The sequence below is a fragment of the Callospermophilus lateralis genome, chromosome 10 (assembly GCF_048772815.1).
Source record: "Callospermophilus lateralis isolate mCalLat2 chromosome 10, mCalLat2.hap1, whole genome shotgun sequence".
In the NCBI taxonomy this organism is placed as follows: Eukaryota; Metazoa; Chordata; class Mammalia; order Rodentia; family Sciuridae; genus Callospermophilus; species Callospermophilus lateralis.
This window is the reverse complement of record NC_135314.1, coordinates 127,976,023-127,992,145: the sequence shown is the minus strand read 5'-3', so window position 1 is coordinate 127,992,145 and position 16,123 is coordinate 127,976,023. Positions and strand designations below refer to the sequence as shown.

General features: G+C 38.9%; 1 protein-coding gene across 1 annotated transcript in view; it reads right to left on the bottom strand.

Annotated features, from left to right (window-relative positions):
- Cpne4 (copine 4) overlaps positions 1 to 16,123 on the bottom strand; it is a 337,088-nt gene that overhangs the window by 54,041 nt on the left and 266,924 nt on the right. The window contains exon 7 of the mRNA XM_076867682.2: positions 1,617 to 1,715. Coding sequence (XP_076723797.1) covers positions 1,617 to 1,715 — 99 coding nt within the window. The remainder of the gene's footprint in view (positions 1 to 1,616; positions 1,716 to 16,123) is intronic.

The following is a 16,123-nucleotide window of genomic DNA, read 5'->3' as shown; positions in this document are numbered from 1 at the left end:
GGATAGCTGCCCTTGAATTTCCAGAGCAAAGGTACACATTGGACAAGTGGATCTGATTCATGTTCAACTTCTAATTCTAAAAGTTATCAGTCAATTTTCATCCATCTGATTTTATCCTGGCTTTACGTCTGAAAGAGGGAACTTGAAAAATTAATTGGGGTAGGTGTGTGACTGTGGGTTCAAATCCTAGCACAGCCTTCCCACCCCCCCAAGAAAATAAAAGGAAGAAAAAGGAGTTGGGAAATCATCTCTAATCAGGATTTCTGACCAGACCATTCACATGATCTTAACTCTAAGGGAAGAGACTTTCAAAGACACTGAGCCCTGTGCTCTGATGTCACTACTTTCTGCTCTGTTGGGTCAGTAGACTTAGTGTAAGAATGGCAGGTGTCTTGGGATGATTTCCCCCAGGAGTAAACTCTTAGACAGGGATATAAGTGAAAACAGGTCATCTGGCAGGTAATACCAGGATACACCAATTCAGTGGGGAATTAGAGGAGGTAGCCATGGAAAGCTAGGTCATCAATTCAGTGACACTGTGGGCAACTAGGGTTCTTCCTGTTGGGGAACTCTGAAAACCATATAGAGCACATGCCTCAGAGTTTTGCTATCTAAAGGGCAAGAGAGTTGGGGGCATTTACATCCCACTTCTCATTAGTTGTTTGTCGAGGGCTACTTCCAGAAGGTGTTAGGTCTTCCTCTATACTTCCTGCCTGCTTTGGGCATGGGCAAAGCAGGTTCTAGCAACCAGAAAAAGCCCTCCAGCAAAAAAGACTCAGGTGCTATAGCTGGTAGGTGGGAGACACACGCTGGACAAGTACGAGAGGTTGTATGGTTAACGCTAAACCACAGTAACTGACTGATGTGTAAGGGTGTGTGTGCCTGAGAGAAAAAAAAAAAAAAAAGAGGGATTTAGGTTTCTATGTGGTGTATTGTGTCTTTGTGTTGTGTGGCAGTGTTTGGGTGCATGTCTTGATATCAAGTGTGTAGTAGTAAAATTAATGAACTGGTTGAAAACCTGGTGCCTGTAATGAAAGTTTGGAGAATTCAAATAATTTCTTCAAAGCACTGAACGTGATGCCACCAAGTCATGGAAATGTAGTGCCCAAAAAAAAAAAAAAAAAAAAAAAAGAAAAAAAAGAAAAGAAAAGAAAGAAAAAAATAATACCACTAAGAGCTGGTATTTTGGAAGAGGAGGCTATGGAACAGGTGCTCTGCTAGTGTATAACGTGGATTGTTATATTTAATCATCACAAAAGTCTATAATATAGATATAATTATCACCCTCAGTTTTTTTTGGGTCAGAAGAATGAGGCACAGAGAAATTAAGTCACTTTTCTAAGACTCCCAACCTAAAGGAAATGAGAAATTCTGTCATTCAACCTGTCCATCTTACGGGATGGAGAAAATGTATCCTTCAGGGGCAGTGTCTTTGACCAAGGTCACACAGTGCTTTGGGTTGGGCTAGGTCTAGACTCAACATCGACCACAGTCCCTTTTCATCAGACTTACTCATGCTGGGATGCTTAGTCTCTGGCAGTTTCATTTGCAGCTGAGTGCTAAGGAAACATCCCAGAGGGTGTCTGGGGCAGCACCCCAGGTGGTTTGCCAGGTACCTGTTTCCCTTCCATTGCTCCTCTCATCTCCTTGAATGTCGAGGTGAATTCTCCAATGAAGTCATGCTTGCCATTGGAGTCCCAGTCCCAGACTATGCACTGCAAAAGACAGAAGAGTTATTCTTCTTCTTATTTTTAAATTAAGAATGTTTCCACAACAACTGAAGGCAGTGTGAACTTTATGAGGAAGAGCAGATGAAAGACATTTGTTTTCCAACAAAAGCTCAGCAGTCTGGCGTTGCAGCATGTAAGATGTAGTTTTTTTTTTTTTTTAGATTCCATAGCATTTTACTCGGTCTTTTGTTCCTACACTCTCCAAACAGTTCTACGAGGCAGCAGCATCTACGATAATTTGTCCATTTTTTTTCAGATAGGTCAGGAAGACACAAAGGAGAACAGTGACATGCTAAAAGGACCATCTAGTGAATGAAAACCCAGGACTTGAAGGCAGGTATCCTGCCTTAATTCTGGTGCTCTTCCCCATCATAGACAGTCCCTGGTTTATAGCTGGAGTTGGATGCCTGAGTCCAAATCTATAGCTTTCACAATGAGACTTTCTGTTAGTAATATGAATGGGGCCATGTTGATCACATTTCTTTCTTTCTGTACATATTTTTTTTTTTGTCTGATGGCAAAAGAGAATTGCCAACAAAAATAAATAAGAAGGAAAAACAAATTAAAGAAGCCTTTAATTGTAACCCACAAGAAAACTGTATCCAAGTTGGGGACCAATAAGCCATGTTGGTAAATACCATGCATCCATTTCATACAAGCTGCAATTGTTCACTTCTAACAAGAGGGCTCCTCCTAACTCTGTTAAGGCTTAATCCTGGGGGGTCCGAGCAACACTTTGAAGAGTGGCTAGATCAAATCAGCAGAGATCCATCCCTCTGCTTGGTCTAGGGGAAGAGAAAAGTTCCTATTTTTTTTTTTTTTTTGAAGGGTAGTGGCTGGACTAAAGTCTCAAGCACTTAGACATCACTTTTATATTTTAAGCCAATGCTGTGCAGCAAAGAAGTCTTAGACTTCAAATAGGATAAAGGCAGTCTGGGGGAACGTTAACTTAGAAGCTTCCCCCAGGACATTAAGGTTCAAAGAGGCAGCCTTGTCTTTTCTCAAGAATGCACCTCCTATTGTCCAGTCTGCCTGAAAAATCTGACTCATAACCTGTTCCCATATCATGTGGGATGGCCCACAGATCCACAATGGAATCTGTTCAAAATGAGACAAATTTTCCACTAAAGCTGTTTCTCACTTATTTATTGCTCATTTATTTTCTGCAACAGTGAATTGTACCAATACCCATCCCATGGGTACAAACAAGAAACTGGGCATCCTTCCCAATATTCCTCTTTCCCCTCACTCTCACACATTGGGTCCTCTCCATTCTGTCTCCTAAATATTGTTGCCTGCAGCCTTCTCTTCCTAATCTGTGTTACTACAATATGTTCCCAGTCTCTTTGCCTCTCTTGGACTCTCTCTGTTTACAATCCAATGATTATATTAATTACCTGCTTCAAATAAAAATGAAGATAAGCTAATAAGTCTTCAAAGGTAATATCATGGTGTGGTTCCCTCAATATTCCCAAATTTACTCTTTGGGAGTAAATAATAATCCATGTTTATAATATTTTTTAAAATATGAGGTTAGTAGGAATTAAACACATCTGCTAAGGCTTTTTCCTTTTTCTTAAAGAGAAACTAATTTCTTAGCCATTTCTCTCTCTTTAAATGTAGAGAATTTGCTAGATAATTCTTTTTTTTAAAAGAAACCATTAATAAATAAGCCCTTTGATGATGAAAGAATGCATTAGAATAAATCAGAATGGAAGAGGTAAAGGAGGACTAAATTGCTCTGCTAAAAAGTAGTAATGGCCAAGTTGAGTGTTTTCTTTGATAACTAGAGACACAGAGGTGAGATACAGGGGTGGGGTTAAGAAGAAATTAGGGCAGGTTTCATCAGAGGGCCCATGATAGACGACTGTAGTTTGGATCTTAAATGTGCCCCAAAGGTCCAATGATCCCCAGCCTGTGGTGCTGTTGGGGGGTGGGTGGGTAGAACTTTTAGAAGGTAGAGCCCCATAGAAGAAAGTTAGGTCATTGGAGGCAGACCTTTGAAGGGAATATACGGACCCGGGCTCCTCTAATTCCTCTCTCTTTATTCTGGGCCTCCATCAGTTAAACAGACCTTCTCTAGTATGTGCTCCTGTCCTGGTATGCTGCCTTGTCATAGGCGTAGAAGTAATGGGCTAACTGACCCTGGATGAAAGCTTCAAAACTGTGAGCCAAAATTAATCTTTCCTCTTACAAAGTTGGTTGTCTCAGGTATTTTGTCACAGTAATAGAAAGTTGACTGACACATAGATTCAGCATTGGGATGGGAAGAGGTGAGAGATAGGTAAGAAACTTTAAAACTGTGATGTCTAATTTTCTCCTCCATCTCTACCATTTACTTTTCCCCTCCCATTAACCCTGAGATACCAGTAAATGTGCAAGCCACAAGAGTATCATGTGAATGGTGACTTGGAGAATAAATGAGAGGACCATGTTCATATTTCGGGGACAAGCAGTCCAGAGGACTGTGTGAGATGACCTACAACAAGACTGAGAGTTGAGTGAAGCTCAGGGCTGTGCAGCAAGAGCTTGACATTTAAATCCTAGGAGTGGAACACCACAGAATTACTGTGGAGGGTTGTTACTTCTGTAGTAACACTGACTTAAAATTCAAGTTTATTTAGAATTTTTTAAAAAATTTGACCGTAGAAAATTGCACAATTACAATTAACATTCAGTCAAAATTATTACTCAATTTAAACTAATTTGTTGGTCATTATATGTTTACTCAATCTGCAGATGCTGAAAGCAAACTATTATCATATGAAAGTCTGAAAATTCTTTTGGTTAAAAAATTACTCTTGAGCTTATACAATTTGCTTATAGTGCTATGACTAAATATATCTGGTTTTCTTTCCAATTGCATAATAGGATTGTATTTCTTTGTCTCCTTGGATATTGAGGTAGCTCCATTAACTTGTATTGGCTGGTAAAATATAAGAAAAAGCTATTTGAATACTTTCAGAAGGAAGCTTTGAGAGCTGGAGCCTGATTTACAAGGTTTATCTCTCCCTGTGCCTTGGTGATCAACAACATAGCAGCCTTTCTGTCAACCCTATGAGACGGTAACATGAAGCAGAGCTCTCAAGTGACCCACAATGAACATATACGTATTCAAGAAACAAATATCTGTACTACAACATAACCTACTCTAAGAATCATTTAAATATGTAAAGCATTGTCATCAGAAAAGATTATAATTTACTTTGATTCCACAATGGGGAAAAACAGAATTTGGAGGGGGAGGGTACAATAAAATAGCAAAGAAACATTTACTATCATTAAATCTATTAAAAAACAAAATAGTATAAAAAGTATGTTTGGGCTGGGATTGTGGCTCAGCGGTGGAGCGCTCGCCTAGCATGGGCGGGACCCGGGTTCTAACCTCAGCACCACATAAAAATAAAGGCATTGTGTTGTGTCCATCTACACCTAAAAAATAAATATTAAAAAAGTATGTTTTATTGCTGAAACTATTCAAGTGTAAGCTGCAGGCACACAAACATAATGAAGAAAGTCAAGTGCAGAAAGTATAAAGGACTTTATGGGACATTGATGGATTTGAACTTCCTTCTAACTTGGAAATAGTAAGATTAGTTCCAGTTGCACAGGGTTCAAAATAAAGTCAATGAGAGGATTAGTTCAATTTAGTTGAAATGCAAAGCAATGCAATGTGGCTTTGGTAGGAATTGTGAGAGTCTCTTTTGAATTCAAGGTACAATGAATTTCCACCTTGTTTTTCCAATGGACGGTGGAACAAATTGATGATCTGGTCATTTGGCAAAGTGCTCAGGATATGCACCATAAGCATATCCTCCTTACTGACTGACACTCAGACATTATGTGGAGCAAGAAACACAATAAAGCTTGCTGTGCCTGGACAGAGAAAAAAGGATGGTTTCTAAGATCTTTTCCTTAAGTCTCATAATTTTGCTCCAAGTAAATCCAGCCTGCAGAAGGCTTGAGGGTGACACTCAGCAACTTACTCTTTTACAAAGGAAAAGGCAAAGGAGGCAGATGCAACTAAGAGAAAAAAGGCAGAAGCAGCCTTTTAAAAACATTCCCCTGCATCGTCAAAGACAGTAATAGTCTTCTTCTTTAGGGGAAGGGGCAGAAACCATGTGGAACTCCTTCTTGGCCCTTTCTTAGATTCTCCACCATGCTTCGGTTAGTCCCCTTCCCTTCTTCATCTGTCAGGATGCTTGTACTGTGATGGGGAAGAAAGGAAGTGACCACCCAACCTCCCTGAGCTGGAGGATGAGTTGTGCTTGACACATCTCCCACTAGGTCTTTCCAACCAGGCACCACAGCTTACTCAGACCCTGCTTCTTCCATCAGCTGGCATTGCTCAGCATGGCAGTTGCAGAATTTCATTTTGACCTTTCTCAGAAGGGATCCCAAAGGAAGGAAGACATGGTGAAACAGACAAATTAAAACACTTTTTTTCCCCTTTCTCCCTACCGTGAGGCTAGTTTCTGACAGGTCTGATGAGGCTGACAACAGAAGAATGCATCGTGGCAGAAAGAAAACAGATCAACCACTCTATAGAAAAACTGAGACAGAGGCATAGTTCCTGGTGTGAATCCATAAGGAGGCCTTGACATATCTGTGAGAGCTCAGCATCTCACAGCTACCCACAAACCAGAAAGCCTTCCCAAGTTCTTACATCTTACAAAGGAGTTTATTAACAGAATTTTAAAATGTCTAAGCTTGACAGACGGTCCAGTTAACCGCCTCAAAGAAAACCCATGGCAGAGACATGACTTTTGCAAGTTCACCCAGGACAGTAGGGACAAAAACCTAGGTCTCTGGTCTCCCTGACTTCACCAGTACTACACAAAAATTGTAATAAAAAACAGATAGTGCTTACTATGTGCCAGACAGTATTCTGATCTCTTCAGACATATCAAAGCTGAATATCTGCATGCAGGAAAATGAAATAGAACATTTACCTCACCTTATAACAGAAATCAACCCATCCTGGATCAGAGACTTACTCCTAAGACCTGGAACTATACAACTCTAAGAAGAAAACATAGTGGAACACTTTCTTTTCATTGATCTTGACAATGATTTCTTGGATATGAAAATAAAAGCATAGATAACAAAAGCAAAGGAAGGCAAGTAGAACAACATCAAACTTAAAAGCTTCTGCACAGCAAAGGAAGTAGCCAACAGAATGAAAAAACAACCTATTAAATAGGAGGAAATATTTGCAAATCATAGATCTCCTAAAGGATTCACTTCCTAAAGAACTTCTACAATTGAATAGCAACACAAGGAAACATGCAAATAACTTGATTTTAAAATGGGCAAAGAATTTGAATATGTATTTCTCCAAAGAACAAATGGCCAATAGGCACATAAAAGATGTTCATAGTCATTAATAATCAAGGAAATGCTAATTAAACTACAATGAGATATCACCTCATACTTGTTGGGATAGTTACACACACACACACACACACACAAAAAAAAATAATAAGTGTTTTTGAGGATGCAGAGAAATCGGAAACTTGTTGGTGGGAATGTAAAATTATGCACCAGTTAGTTATGAAAAACAATTGTGGAGTTCCCCACCCCCCGGCAAAAAAAAAAAAATTGAAACAGAAATACCAAATGATCCAGCAATCCTACTCCTGAGTTTATATCCAAAAGAGCTGAAATCAGGTTCTTGAAGGGATAGCTAATAGCCAAGATATGCTACTCAGTCATTCATCCATCTGTCAATAGATATCAAGATTATCAAAACATAATATTGATATCCATTGACAGACAAATGCATGACTAAAGAAAACATGGCATATACATAAAAAGGAATATTATTCAGCCTTAAAAAGATGGGAAGACTGTCATTTTTGATAGCATGGATAAAACTGGAGGACATTATGTTAAGTGAAATAAGCCAGGCACAGGACAAAATACCATGTGATTCTACTCACATGAGATATGCATAACAGACAAATTATAAAAGCAGAGAGTACAATAGTGGTTATCAGGAGCTGGGGATGGGGAATTGGTGAGTTGTTGTTCAGTGGGTGCAAAGTTTTGTTATGATAGATGAATAAATTCCAGAGAGCTAATGTACAACATAGTGCCTATACTTCACAGTATAGTAGTGTAGATGTCACATCATTAAGTGGGTAGATCTCATGCTGTTTTTACTATACAAAGCAACAACAATACCACTCTCCCCCCACCAAAAAAAAAATTAAAAGGACACAAGAAAGCTTTGGAAAGTCTCTGGGCCTGATTGTGGTGATGGTGTCATGATTGTTTACCTGTATCCACTCCCACCAAATTGTGCATATTAAATACATTCAGTTATTTACATATCAACTATACCTCAATAGAGATGTGTAAAAAATAGATTTTCTTGAATAGTCCAGGTGGGCTGGATACATGCAATTGGTCCTCTCTTGATGATATGCCAACATTTATTGAACACTTACTTTGTCCCAGGCACTGTTTCAAGCACTTGATATGCTCTGACTCATTTGGTCTTCACCATACCCCTACCACTCAGGCACTATCGTTATCACCTCCCTTTAACAGATGAGGAAATGGAGTGACAGGGAGTTTAATTAACTAGTGCTGTCATAGAATATTCAGGGAATTTAAAGTGCAAATGATTTTGACTTCAGGATTCCTAGGGTTGGAATCAGGTCCAGTTTGTGTGGGGAAGATATGAGCTTCCCAAGATGTGATCATAAAACGACATAGCTGCTGCCATCAATGCAGAATTCTCATAAAGGGCAACTATTGTTCTTGGTTTAAAACCGTTTTTTTTTTTAAATAAAAACCATTGCACTTGACACTGGTCCAGGTAAAAATAGGAATCTGTCAAATGTCTCCAAGCTCCCTAGTAAAATACCATCCCCTCAGCTCTCTTTGCAGCCTATTTACAATGGCTTTGACATATCTTCAACTACACAGCAACAATTAGTTTATGATTCTATATCTACAACTTGAAAAAATTTATGAGAACTGATTTTTTTTTTAAAAAAAATCAGGATTTATCACAGTTCTTGGGTGCAAGAAAGAACTTGGATACATGTTTGATGGATACATTTTGGATGAAAAGGTCTTTCTCCATTCAGTTGAAGGCAGTTCTCTGAGATTTGGCCCCATCTCCATGAAGATGCAAAGGAAAGGGAAGGTATGGTGATAATCTGGTTAAATAGTCTTAAAGGAGGCAAACATATAAGGCAAAATAATAAAGCCACTGAAGGTCACTTATCTCAAAACATGGAGCTAGCAAAAGTTGAATCAGGCTGGGCACCTGGCTTAATTTCTTTACATTTGGGGCCCTTTCCTTTATAGTGCTTGGCTTCACGACTTACTTCTGCCACATATCTTTCTAGTGGAAGGTCTTTTTCTTACTTTTTCTTAAAAAAATGACCAATTCATTCAAGGATATTTGACCTCTCCCAGGGTAAGAATACAGAATTTTACATTTTAAAATTTCTCTGCAATAACAGGTACTTTTAAAAATTGTTCAGAGTGAGTAATCTAGAAAGAGCCTTACTGGACTCATTTAAAGGAAGAATTGCAAATCCAGAATATCAAAATTAGATGCAAACAGGGTTAGTAATGTGAGAACCAAACTATGTCTCCATATTGCTCTGTGTAGATCAGACTTGTAACTGTACCTTTTGGGAAATCAAGAGATATCCGATCATTTTTATGGAGTTTTTAGGCAAAAAGATACAATCTTATTTCTGCCTATTATTAGGGATTTGTGAGAATTTCATCCATTATTTAGTATTTAGGATGACTTCTTTTTTTTTTGCAAAAATTCAAGGATAACCTTTGACACAAAATTTAATGGTTTACATAGGACTATCAATAACTGAAAAGAATATCTAATATCTGTATCATGGTAGAGGGCAGACTCTGAAAAATTCTATAGGAATTTATGTAGGAAATTATGTGGCACCTGAATGAAGAGGAGAGTTTCTCAATTAAGATTTTACAGTTAGAGCAGCAGAAATGGCTGGAAGGCTGGGGACTCAGTCATGTCTGTCTCTGGGATTTGCCTTCGCTGGACTAGTGGACAGGACTGCTAGAAACCTCTCTATGTAAAGGCCTCAGGGTCTTCTTCAGGACTCATCCCAATACGATCAAGCTGAGGAGATGGGTACTTGAACAAAGAATTGGAGGCTAGTGGGGAGAGACAAGGCTGTGTAGAGTCTGGTGACAATCACTCAGGTTTGTTCCCAGGCTCTGCCCCCTGGGCTTATGTCTCAGTTATAGAAAGAGGGGTATAAATAAAAAGGCAGCTTTAAAGAGCATTTTTTTTCACAAAATATCAGGAATAGAAGGGCAGCCTTTGATGCACCTAGAGCACAGAATGCAAGTTTGAGCATCTCAAGGACTGAGGTGCATCTCCATGCAACAGGGGTGTTGTGTAGAGGCTGAAGATGAGAAAGAGGTGGGTGCAGCAGCATCAGGGATGTCTGCAAGTCTCACAGGGCATAGGTGTTCACACACAAAGGTATCCATGCAGCAAGACAGCAGCAACAGAGTAAATGGTGCTGAAATTATTGGAATCCAGGTAATATGACTTCCGTGGGCTTGCAAGTTAATGCTTCATGTGAGTTTCTGATACAATGAAAGTGGGGAGGAACTCTCAGCTGGCTTCAAATGCAGTAGGAGTAGGAGACAAAGCACCAGGTGAGGGGTATAGGCCATGCCACAAAGTAGCTTAAGTGATTTTTGAATGATCATGGGTTAAAAAAAAAAAACTTGAAATTTTTACAGAAACAATGGAAGGTTTGACCTTTTAGAGCGGAGTTGGAAAGTCCTGCTTCAGTAGATGAGGCAATACCAAGTAGTATGCGGTTCAACCACTAGCCTTTGTTTTAAGGGTCATACTAAATATTATGTATGCTACTATGTTTTAATTCAAGGGCAGACCCACAGGTGAGTTTGTGTACAGATATCCATCACCCATTGTCCCTTCCTGGTTTGCTCTCACTAGCTGCTCCCTGCCTCAAGAGGAAGCATGGAACATCAAGGGCATGAAATTTCAAAACTGTGGGGGAGTGCTCTGTGCTATTGTGGGGTTTAGCCACCTTCCTTATTAGCAACATGCATCCAGACCAATGAAGCTTCCTGCAATCCTGAAACTCAGATCATGTATGTCATGGGAAGGGCAACATATTGAAGGATGAGCTCCCTTTACAGACTAGGGGCAGCACCTTTTACTTTATAGCTTGCTCTGATTCTAGAATCCATAGATTCTGGAATCTCTGGTTGTGGAATTTGCTATTTAAAAAAGAAATTATGCTCTCAATTTATGCTTTGCCTTTATCTCACTACATTTTCATTAATGGGAAAAAAACTTTCCTTTCCAAATTTGGAGAACTGGTTAAAGATGTGAGCCCCTCCAGGAGAGGGAATATTTTTATGGCAAGAGGGAACTCAGTAGTGATTTGGTATGGTGGAAATAGCAGCACTCTGAGTCATTCAGAATTGCACTCAAACCTCCTTTTCACCAAATAACTGTGTAATCATCCCCAACTCACTTTGCCTTTGTCTACCCAGTTTATTCATCTCTAGAGTGAGGAAGATATTCTTTTCTACTAACCAGGATTCGTTACACACCCACAAACACACATGCACACATACAGAGCTTATCAGCTACAATGGACTAGGAATTGTCCATTTATCCCCAAAGGGGATAAAAAAATAAAAAACTTAGCTTTTCCCCTTAAGATGCTAATGATAGAGTGCAGGAGACAGATATGCAAATAAATAAGAATGATGCAGAATAGAAATAGCAAAAATGGAAGGTTGCACCAAGGGTGATCTGGGAGTATTCGCCATAGATAGTCAAGGAACGCTTGCAAGAGCAAATAAGAAAATAGCACCTGGTAAATGGAATATGCAAATAAAACATTTCTTCTCCTATTTACACAGAAGAACAAATGACTAATATCAGACCCTCTCCTGAGCATAACGTAAGGACAGAGAAGAGCAGAAGGGTATGCTGGGTGCCCCAAGGGACAATTGAACTATGCAGACGTACCTTCTCTTCTCTCTTGTTTACACGTGAGCCTCCACAGAACTGGAATATAATTTTCCCAGTTGAGTCTCTCCTCTCCCCTATGATTATGTGCCCCAGAGATGATGCAAGCATCCTAAAGCTCCCTTATGGTGGCATATGTCTGTAATTCCAGCAGCTGAGGCAGGAGGATTAAAGTTCAAAGCCAGCCTCAGCAACTTAGCCAGGCCCTAAGCAACTTAGTGAGACCCTGTCTTAAAATTTAAAGTAAAAATATATAAAAGGGATGTGGGGATGTGACTCATGGGTTAAGGGCTTCGGGTACAAAAAAAAAAAAAAAAAAAAAAGAAGAAGAAGAAAAGAAAGAAAGAAATGTTATGGAGAGACAAGCACAGATCTGGGAAGACTCAGACTAAAATCCCTATGTGATCTTTGATGTTAACAAACTGTGAGTCCTTGGGTAGGTTATTGAACCTCTCTGGACTTCAGCCCTCATCTGAAAATGACTAGCTTGCATTGGAGAAATAGTAATCAAAATTTTGTTGCTTAGAAATTTAGCATGCCTAAGAAGAGCTTGTTAAATTTTAGCTTTCCAGGCCTGAATTCAGATATTCTGATTCAATTGATTGATGGGTAACAAGAATTTGCCTTTAAAAAAAAGTTATTTTATCCCATTTTCGTGGTTGAACATGATGTGGATTACACTAGTCTTGTGTTCATATACAAGCATAGGAAAGTTATGTCCGATTCATTTTATTGTCTTTCCTATTCCCATCTGTCCTTCCTTCCCTTCATTCTCCCGTGTCTAATCCAATGAACTTCTTTACTTCCCCTGCCTACCTTCCCTTTCTATGTGTTAGCACCCACATATCATTTGATATAATATATCAAAATATACCCTACTTTCATGTATATCTAAAAACAACAAATAAAAAAATGTTATTTATTTATTTATTTTTAAGAATTTTTTTTTTTTTTTGAAGTAAGAAATTTGCTAGTTCAGATGCATGTGGTCTCTAGACACATTGAGAAACACTGGATGGAAAATCCAGGTGTCCATGGTCTGTGACTATGATGGTAGTAATAACAATTACATCCTGGGTCACAAGGTCTTCTTCAACTCAGTAAAAATCAGACACAAAACAAGTTTCAAGGGGCCATCCTGGCTACTTAATGATCATGTAATGTAGTATTTCTGTAAATAGGCAGACAAAATCCTGAAATGTTACACTCAGGAAAGCCAGACTGGCAGGTGCCCAGGAGGGAAGCGCTATGGGTGTGAGAGTTTTATTTTGCTAGTTCACACTTCCGTGCTTTTCCGGATTGCAGCCAAGCTTGGAGCTATTCCACAGTGAAGTGTGTCACTCTTGGAAGCTTTCCTTGGAGATTTACGGCCTTGGAAGACTTGGTTAGTTCAGATAAGCTTCAAAGCCTCCCAAATGCTTGTCCAAACCTTTTTAACTTCACACCTTGCTACTCTTTAGGAAGATTGAAATTCCTATGGTGGTGTGGGCAGAGTGAGGAGGTGGGTCTTGACAGTTACTTACGCCTCAAGCTTTCAAGGAAAGCTCTATCTTTCATTATCAGAGTCACTCTGCACTGGTTCATCCTGTACTGTGATTTTTCTACCAAATTTGCAGTTGTGAGACCTAACGGAAAACCTGATATTTGATCTGGGGACTGATGGATGGACTGAGAAAACATTCTTGTGTGAAATGCAAATGTGAATACGATCCCTAGTTATTTCATAGATAATCAATAATATGAATCAGTCTAGTTGGCTATTGGGATCTGATGAAGGCTGCTTTGAACATCTGAGGAAGGTTATCTCCTTCATCCAACTCTCTCCTTCTCCATCTCTCTGTCTTTATCCACGTCTCCACCTCTCTGTGTATTTACTTGATATACTTAGATAAATTTGATCTGTAGCAGGAAGTAGAAAAAAAATATTGTGAATCTCCTCTCCTACACTTTTTGTTTTTTTTTTCATCCATTATCAAGCCTTTATTGAATACCTACATTGTGTTGGTAAATGAGCTACAGGATCTAGAGGAACAAAGGTACCTAAGTATAATACATAGAGCAATAAAGACAAAGATAGGGAAGATAGATGGATTAATCTTTACTTGTAAAAGCTTACAATCCATTGGTGAAATCAGAAATTAATTATTAAGAAAAAATTAAAATTAAAGTGAGTGCATAATAAAGACCCAATAAGCATTGTTTTGATAAATGAATGAGTGAATAAAACCAAAGTTTAAAGGAATCTTTGATGCAAGAGTCTTGGAGTGTTTCCCACAAATGCTAAGTAATAAATCTCTCCAAATATTTTGGAGCCTTGGTAGGATCTGCTATAGAAATCCCTATTTTATTTAGAATTTTGGTGAGATTATAACCTTATAATCTTGAGCTCTTAAGTTCTACAGCTCAAGAACCTGGGACACAGTGTCCCCAATATGTGCTGTGGCATGAAACAGAAGTCTGTTAACATCTCATGTTGGAAAGATTCAGGAAAGACAGGCATTTTGGAGAAAACCATCTCAGAATTCTGAGTTGCACCAACAATTGTTCTGCATAATCATCAAAGGAAGAAGTGTTGCTTTCAGAATGGCCACTACCTTGTGTAGGCAGGATTTCTCACTTTCCATGGGCTCAATATTATCTCATCCAGAGATAGAAAGGATAGATCCAATAGTCTTCAAGTTCTTGTCCTACTCTTAAAATGATTGAAAAATCACATGACTTACATTCCTTTCACTAGTGTCATTCCCACTGGGCAAGCATGGTCACAATCAACTGGGCATCACCATTGAGTCACACTTCTTATTAATAGACCCACACACTCTTAGATCCCTACTCTCCTGTCATTGATTTCATGCTGGGTGGTGAGACACACTAAGGTAAATTCTACTAGAAGGCCATTTCTAAAATTATCTTATTTCATTTCTCCTTAAAATAGATCTCCAATAGGCATTGGTCTTTCCTCTGGAGATATTGAATTTAAACTTTTAAAACTGCAAAATCTGATTTGATGTGAGAGAAAGATTTCCTAACCCTATTGGAAAAAAGGTGAACTATCATTAAATGATGAGCACTTAGCAAACATCCTTTGATCAACTGAATGAGGATGAAGTGTGTAATGAAGGATCCCAGTCTTGGAGGTTAGAGGTCATAATCCCCAACTGCCTTGTAAGTTACCCTGTATAGGTGATAGCTGATACATAAGTTCCATTTGTCTATTGCTAATACAGTCAGTGTTTGAATTATTTCTGTGCCAAGAAGTCATTGGCTAAGTCCTCTAAGTATCTCATTTAATCCTCATGTCAAACCTGTGAGGTAGGGTTTTGAAGGAAATCAGAGTTGGAAGTCCAAGGATATAAGTAACTTTCCTGAGGCTGTCAGAAGTAGTAAAGTTGAGATTTGAACTTTGATCTCTGAAGAGATTCTGTGCTTGTCTGTGTACCCCATTGTCTATTTATTCATCATTAAATAAACTTATACTGAGTATCTACTTTATAGAACTTTCTGGAAATTGATTGCATGATAGTTGAGACAGATACTACTGTACCATGTTTTTCTAAAAAAATATTTTTTAGTTGTAGATGGACCCAATACCTTTATTTATTTATCTTTATGTGGTGCTGAGGATATAACTCAGTGCCTCACCCGTGCTAGGGGTGTGCTCTACCACTGAGCCACAACCCCAGCCCCTGCACTATGTTGTTGTGAAGTTAATCCACTCCAATATTTACCAAGCCCCAGAGCACTGTACAAAATTCCTTGGATGGATTAATTGTCTACAGGCAATTCAGAGATGCAAAATATTTTAATCAGAGGACGGGCATAATCAGATAGCAATTTAGGAAAGGTCATTCCAGTTGTTAAGTAGGGTTGAATAAGTGGGAGAGGGGAGTTGAAATCCAGCGAGGGATTTAGGTAAATCTATGACCCTGAAAAGATGATCAAAGTATTAAGAAAGTGGAAATTATAGATCTGGATCCCCAAGGTAATACTGGGGTTGAGAGAGAAGACAGGGAAGAAGAAGAAACTGAGTATTACCCTCAAAATTCTGGCTTGGGAAACCATTCACCTAGATCAGAATCATAGGAAGGATGGATTTGAGGGCCAAGGGTTAGATTAGAACTTGGCCATGAAGAGTTCCAATTTCTTGACCTCTAATAAATACCTGCGTTCTCTGAACCCATGACAGGCAATCATTATTTCTTCCAGCAAAATGCCTATGAAGGAAAAAGAGTTTGAACACTGGAAAAGAACAGGTGACTCCATCCGTATAGCTTAATCGGTCTGGAAATCACAAGCTGGCAAGGTGGGATTAATTTGCAGCCGGGAGAAAATTTTGGTACAGCCATGTGTGTTTCTAACA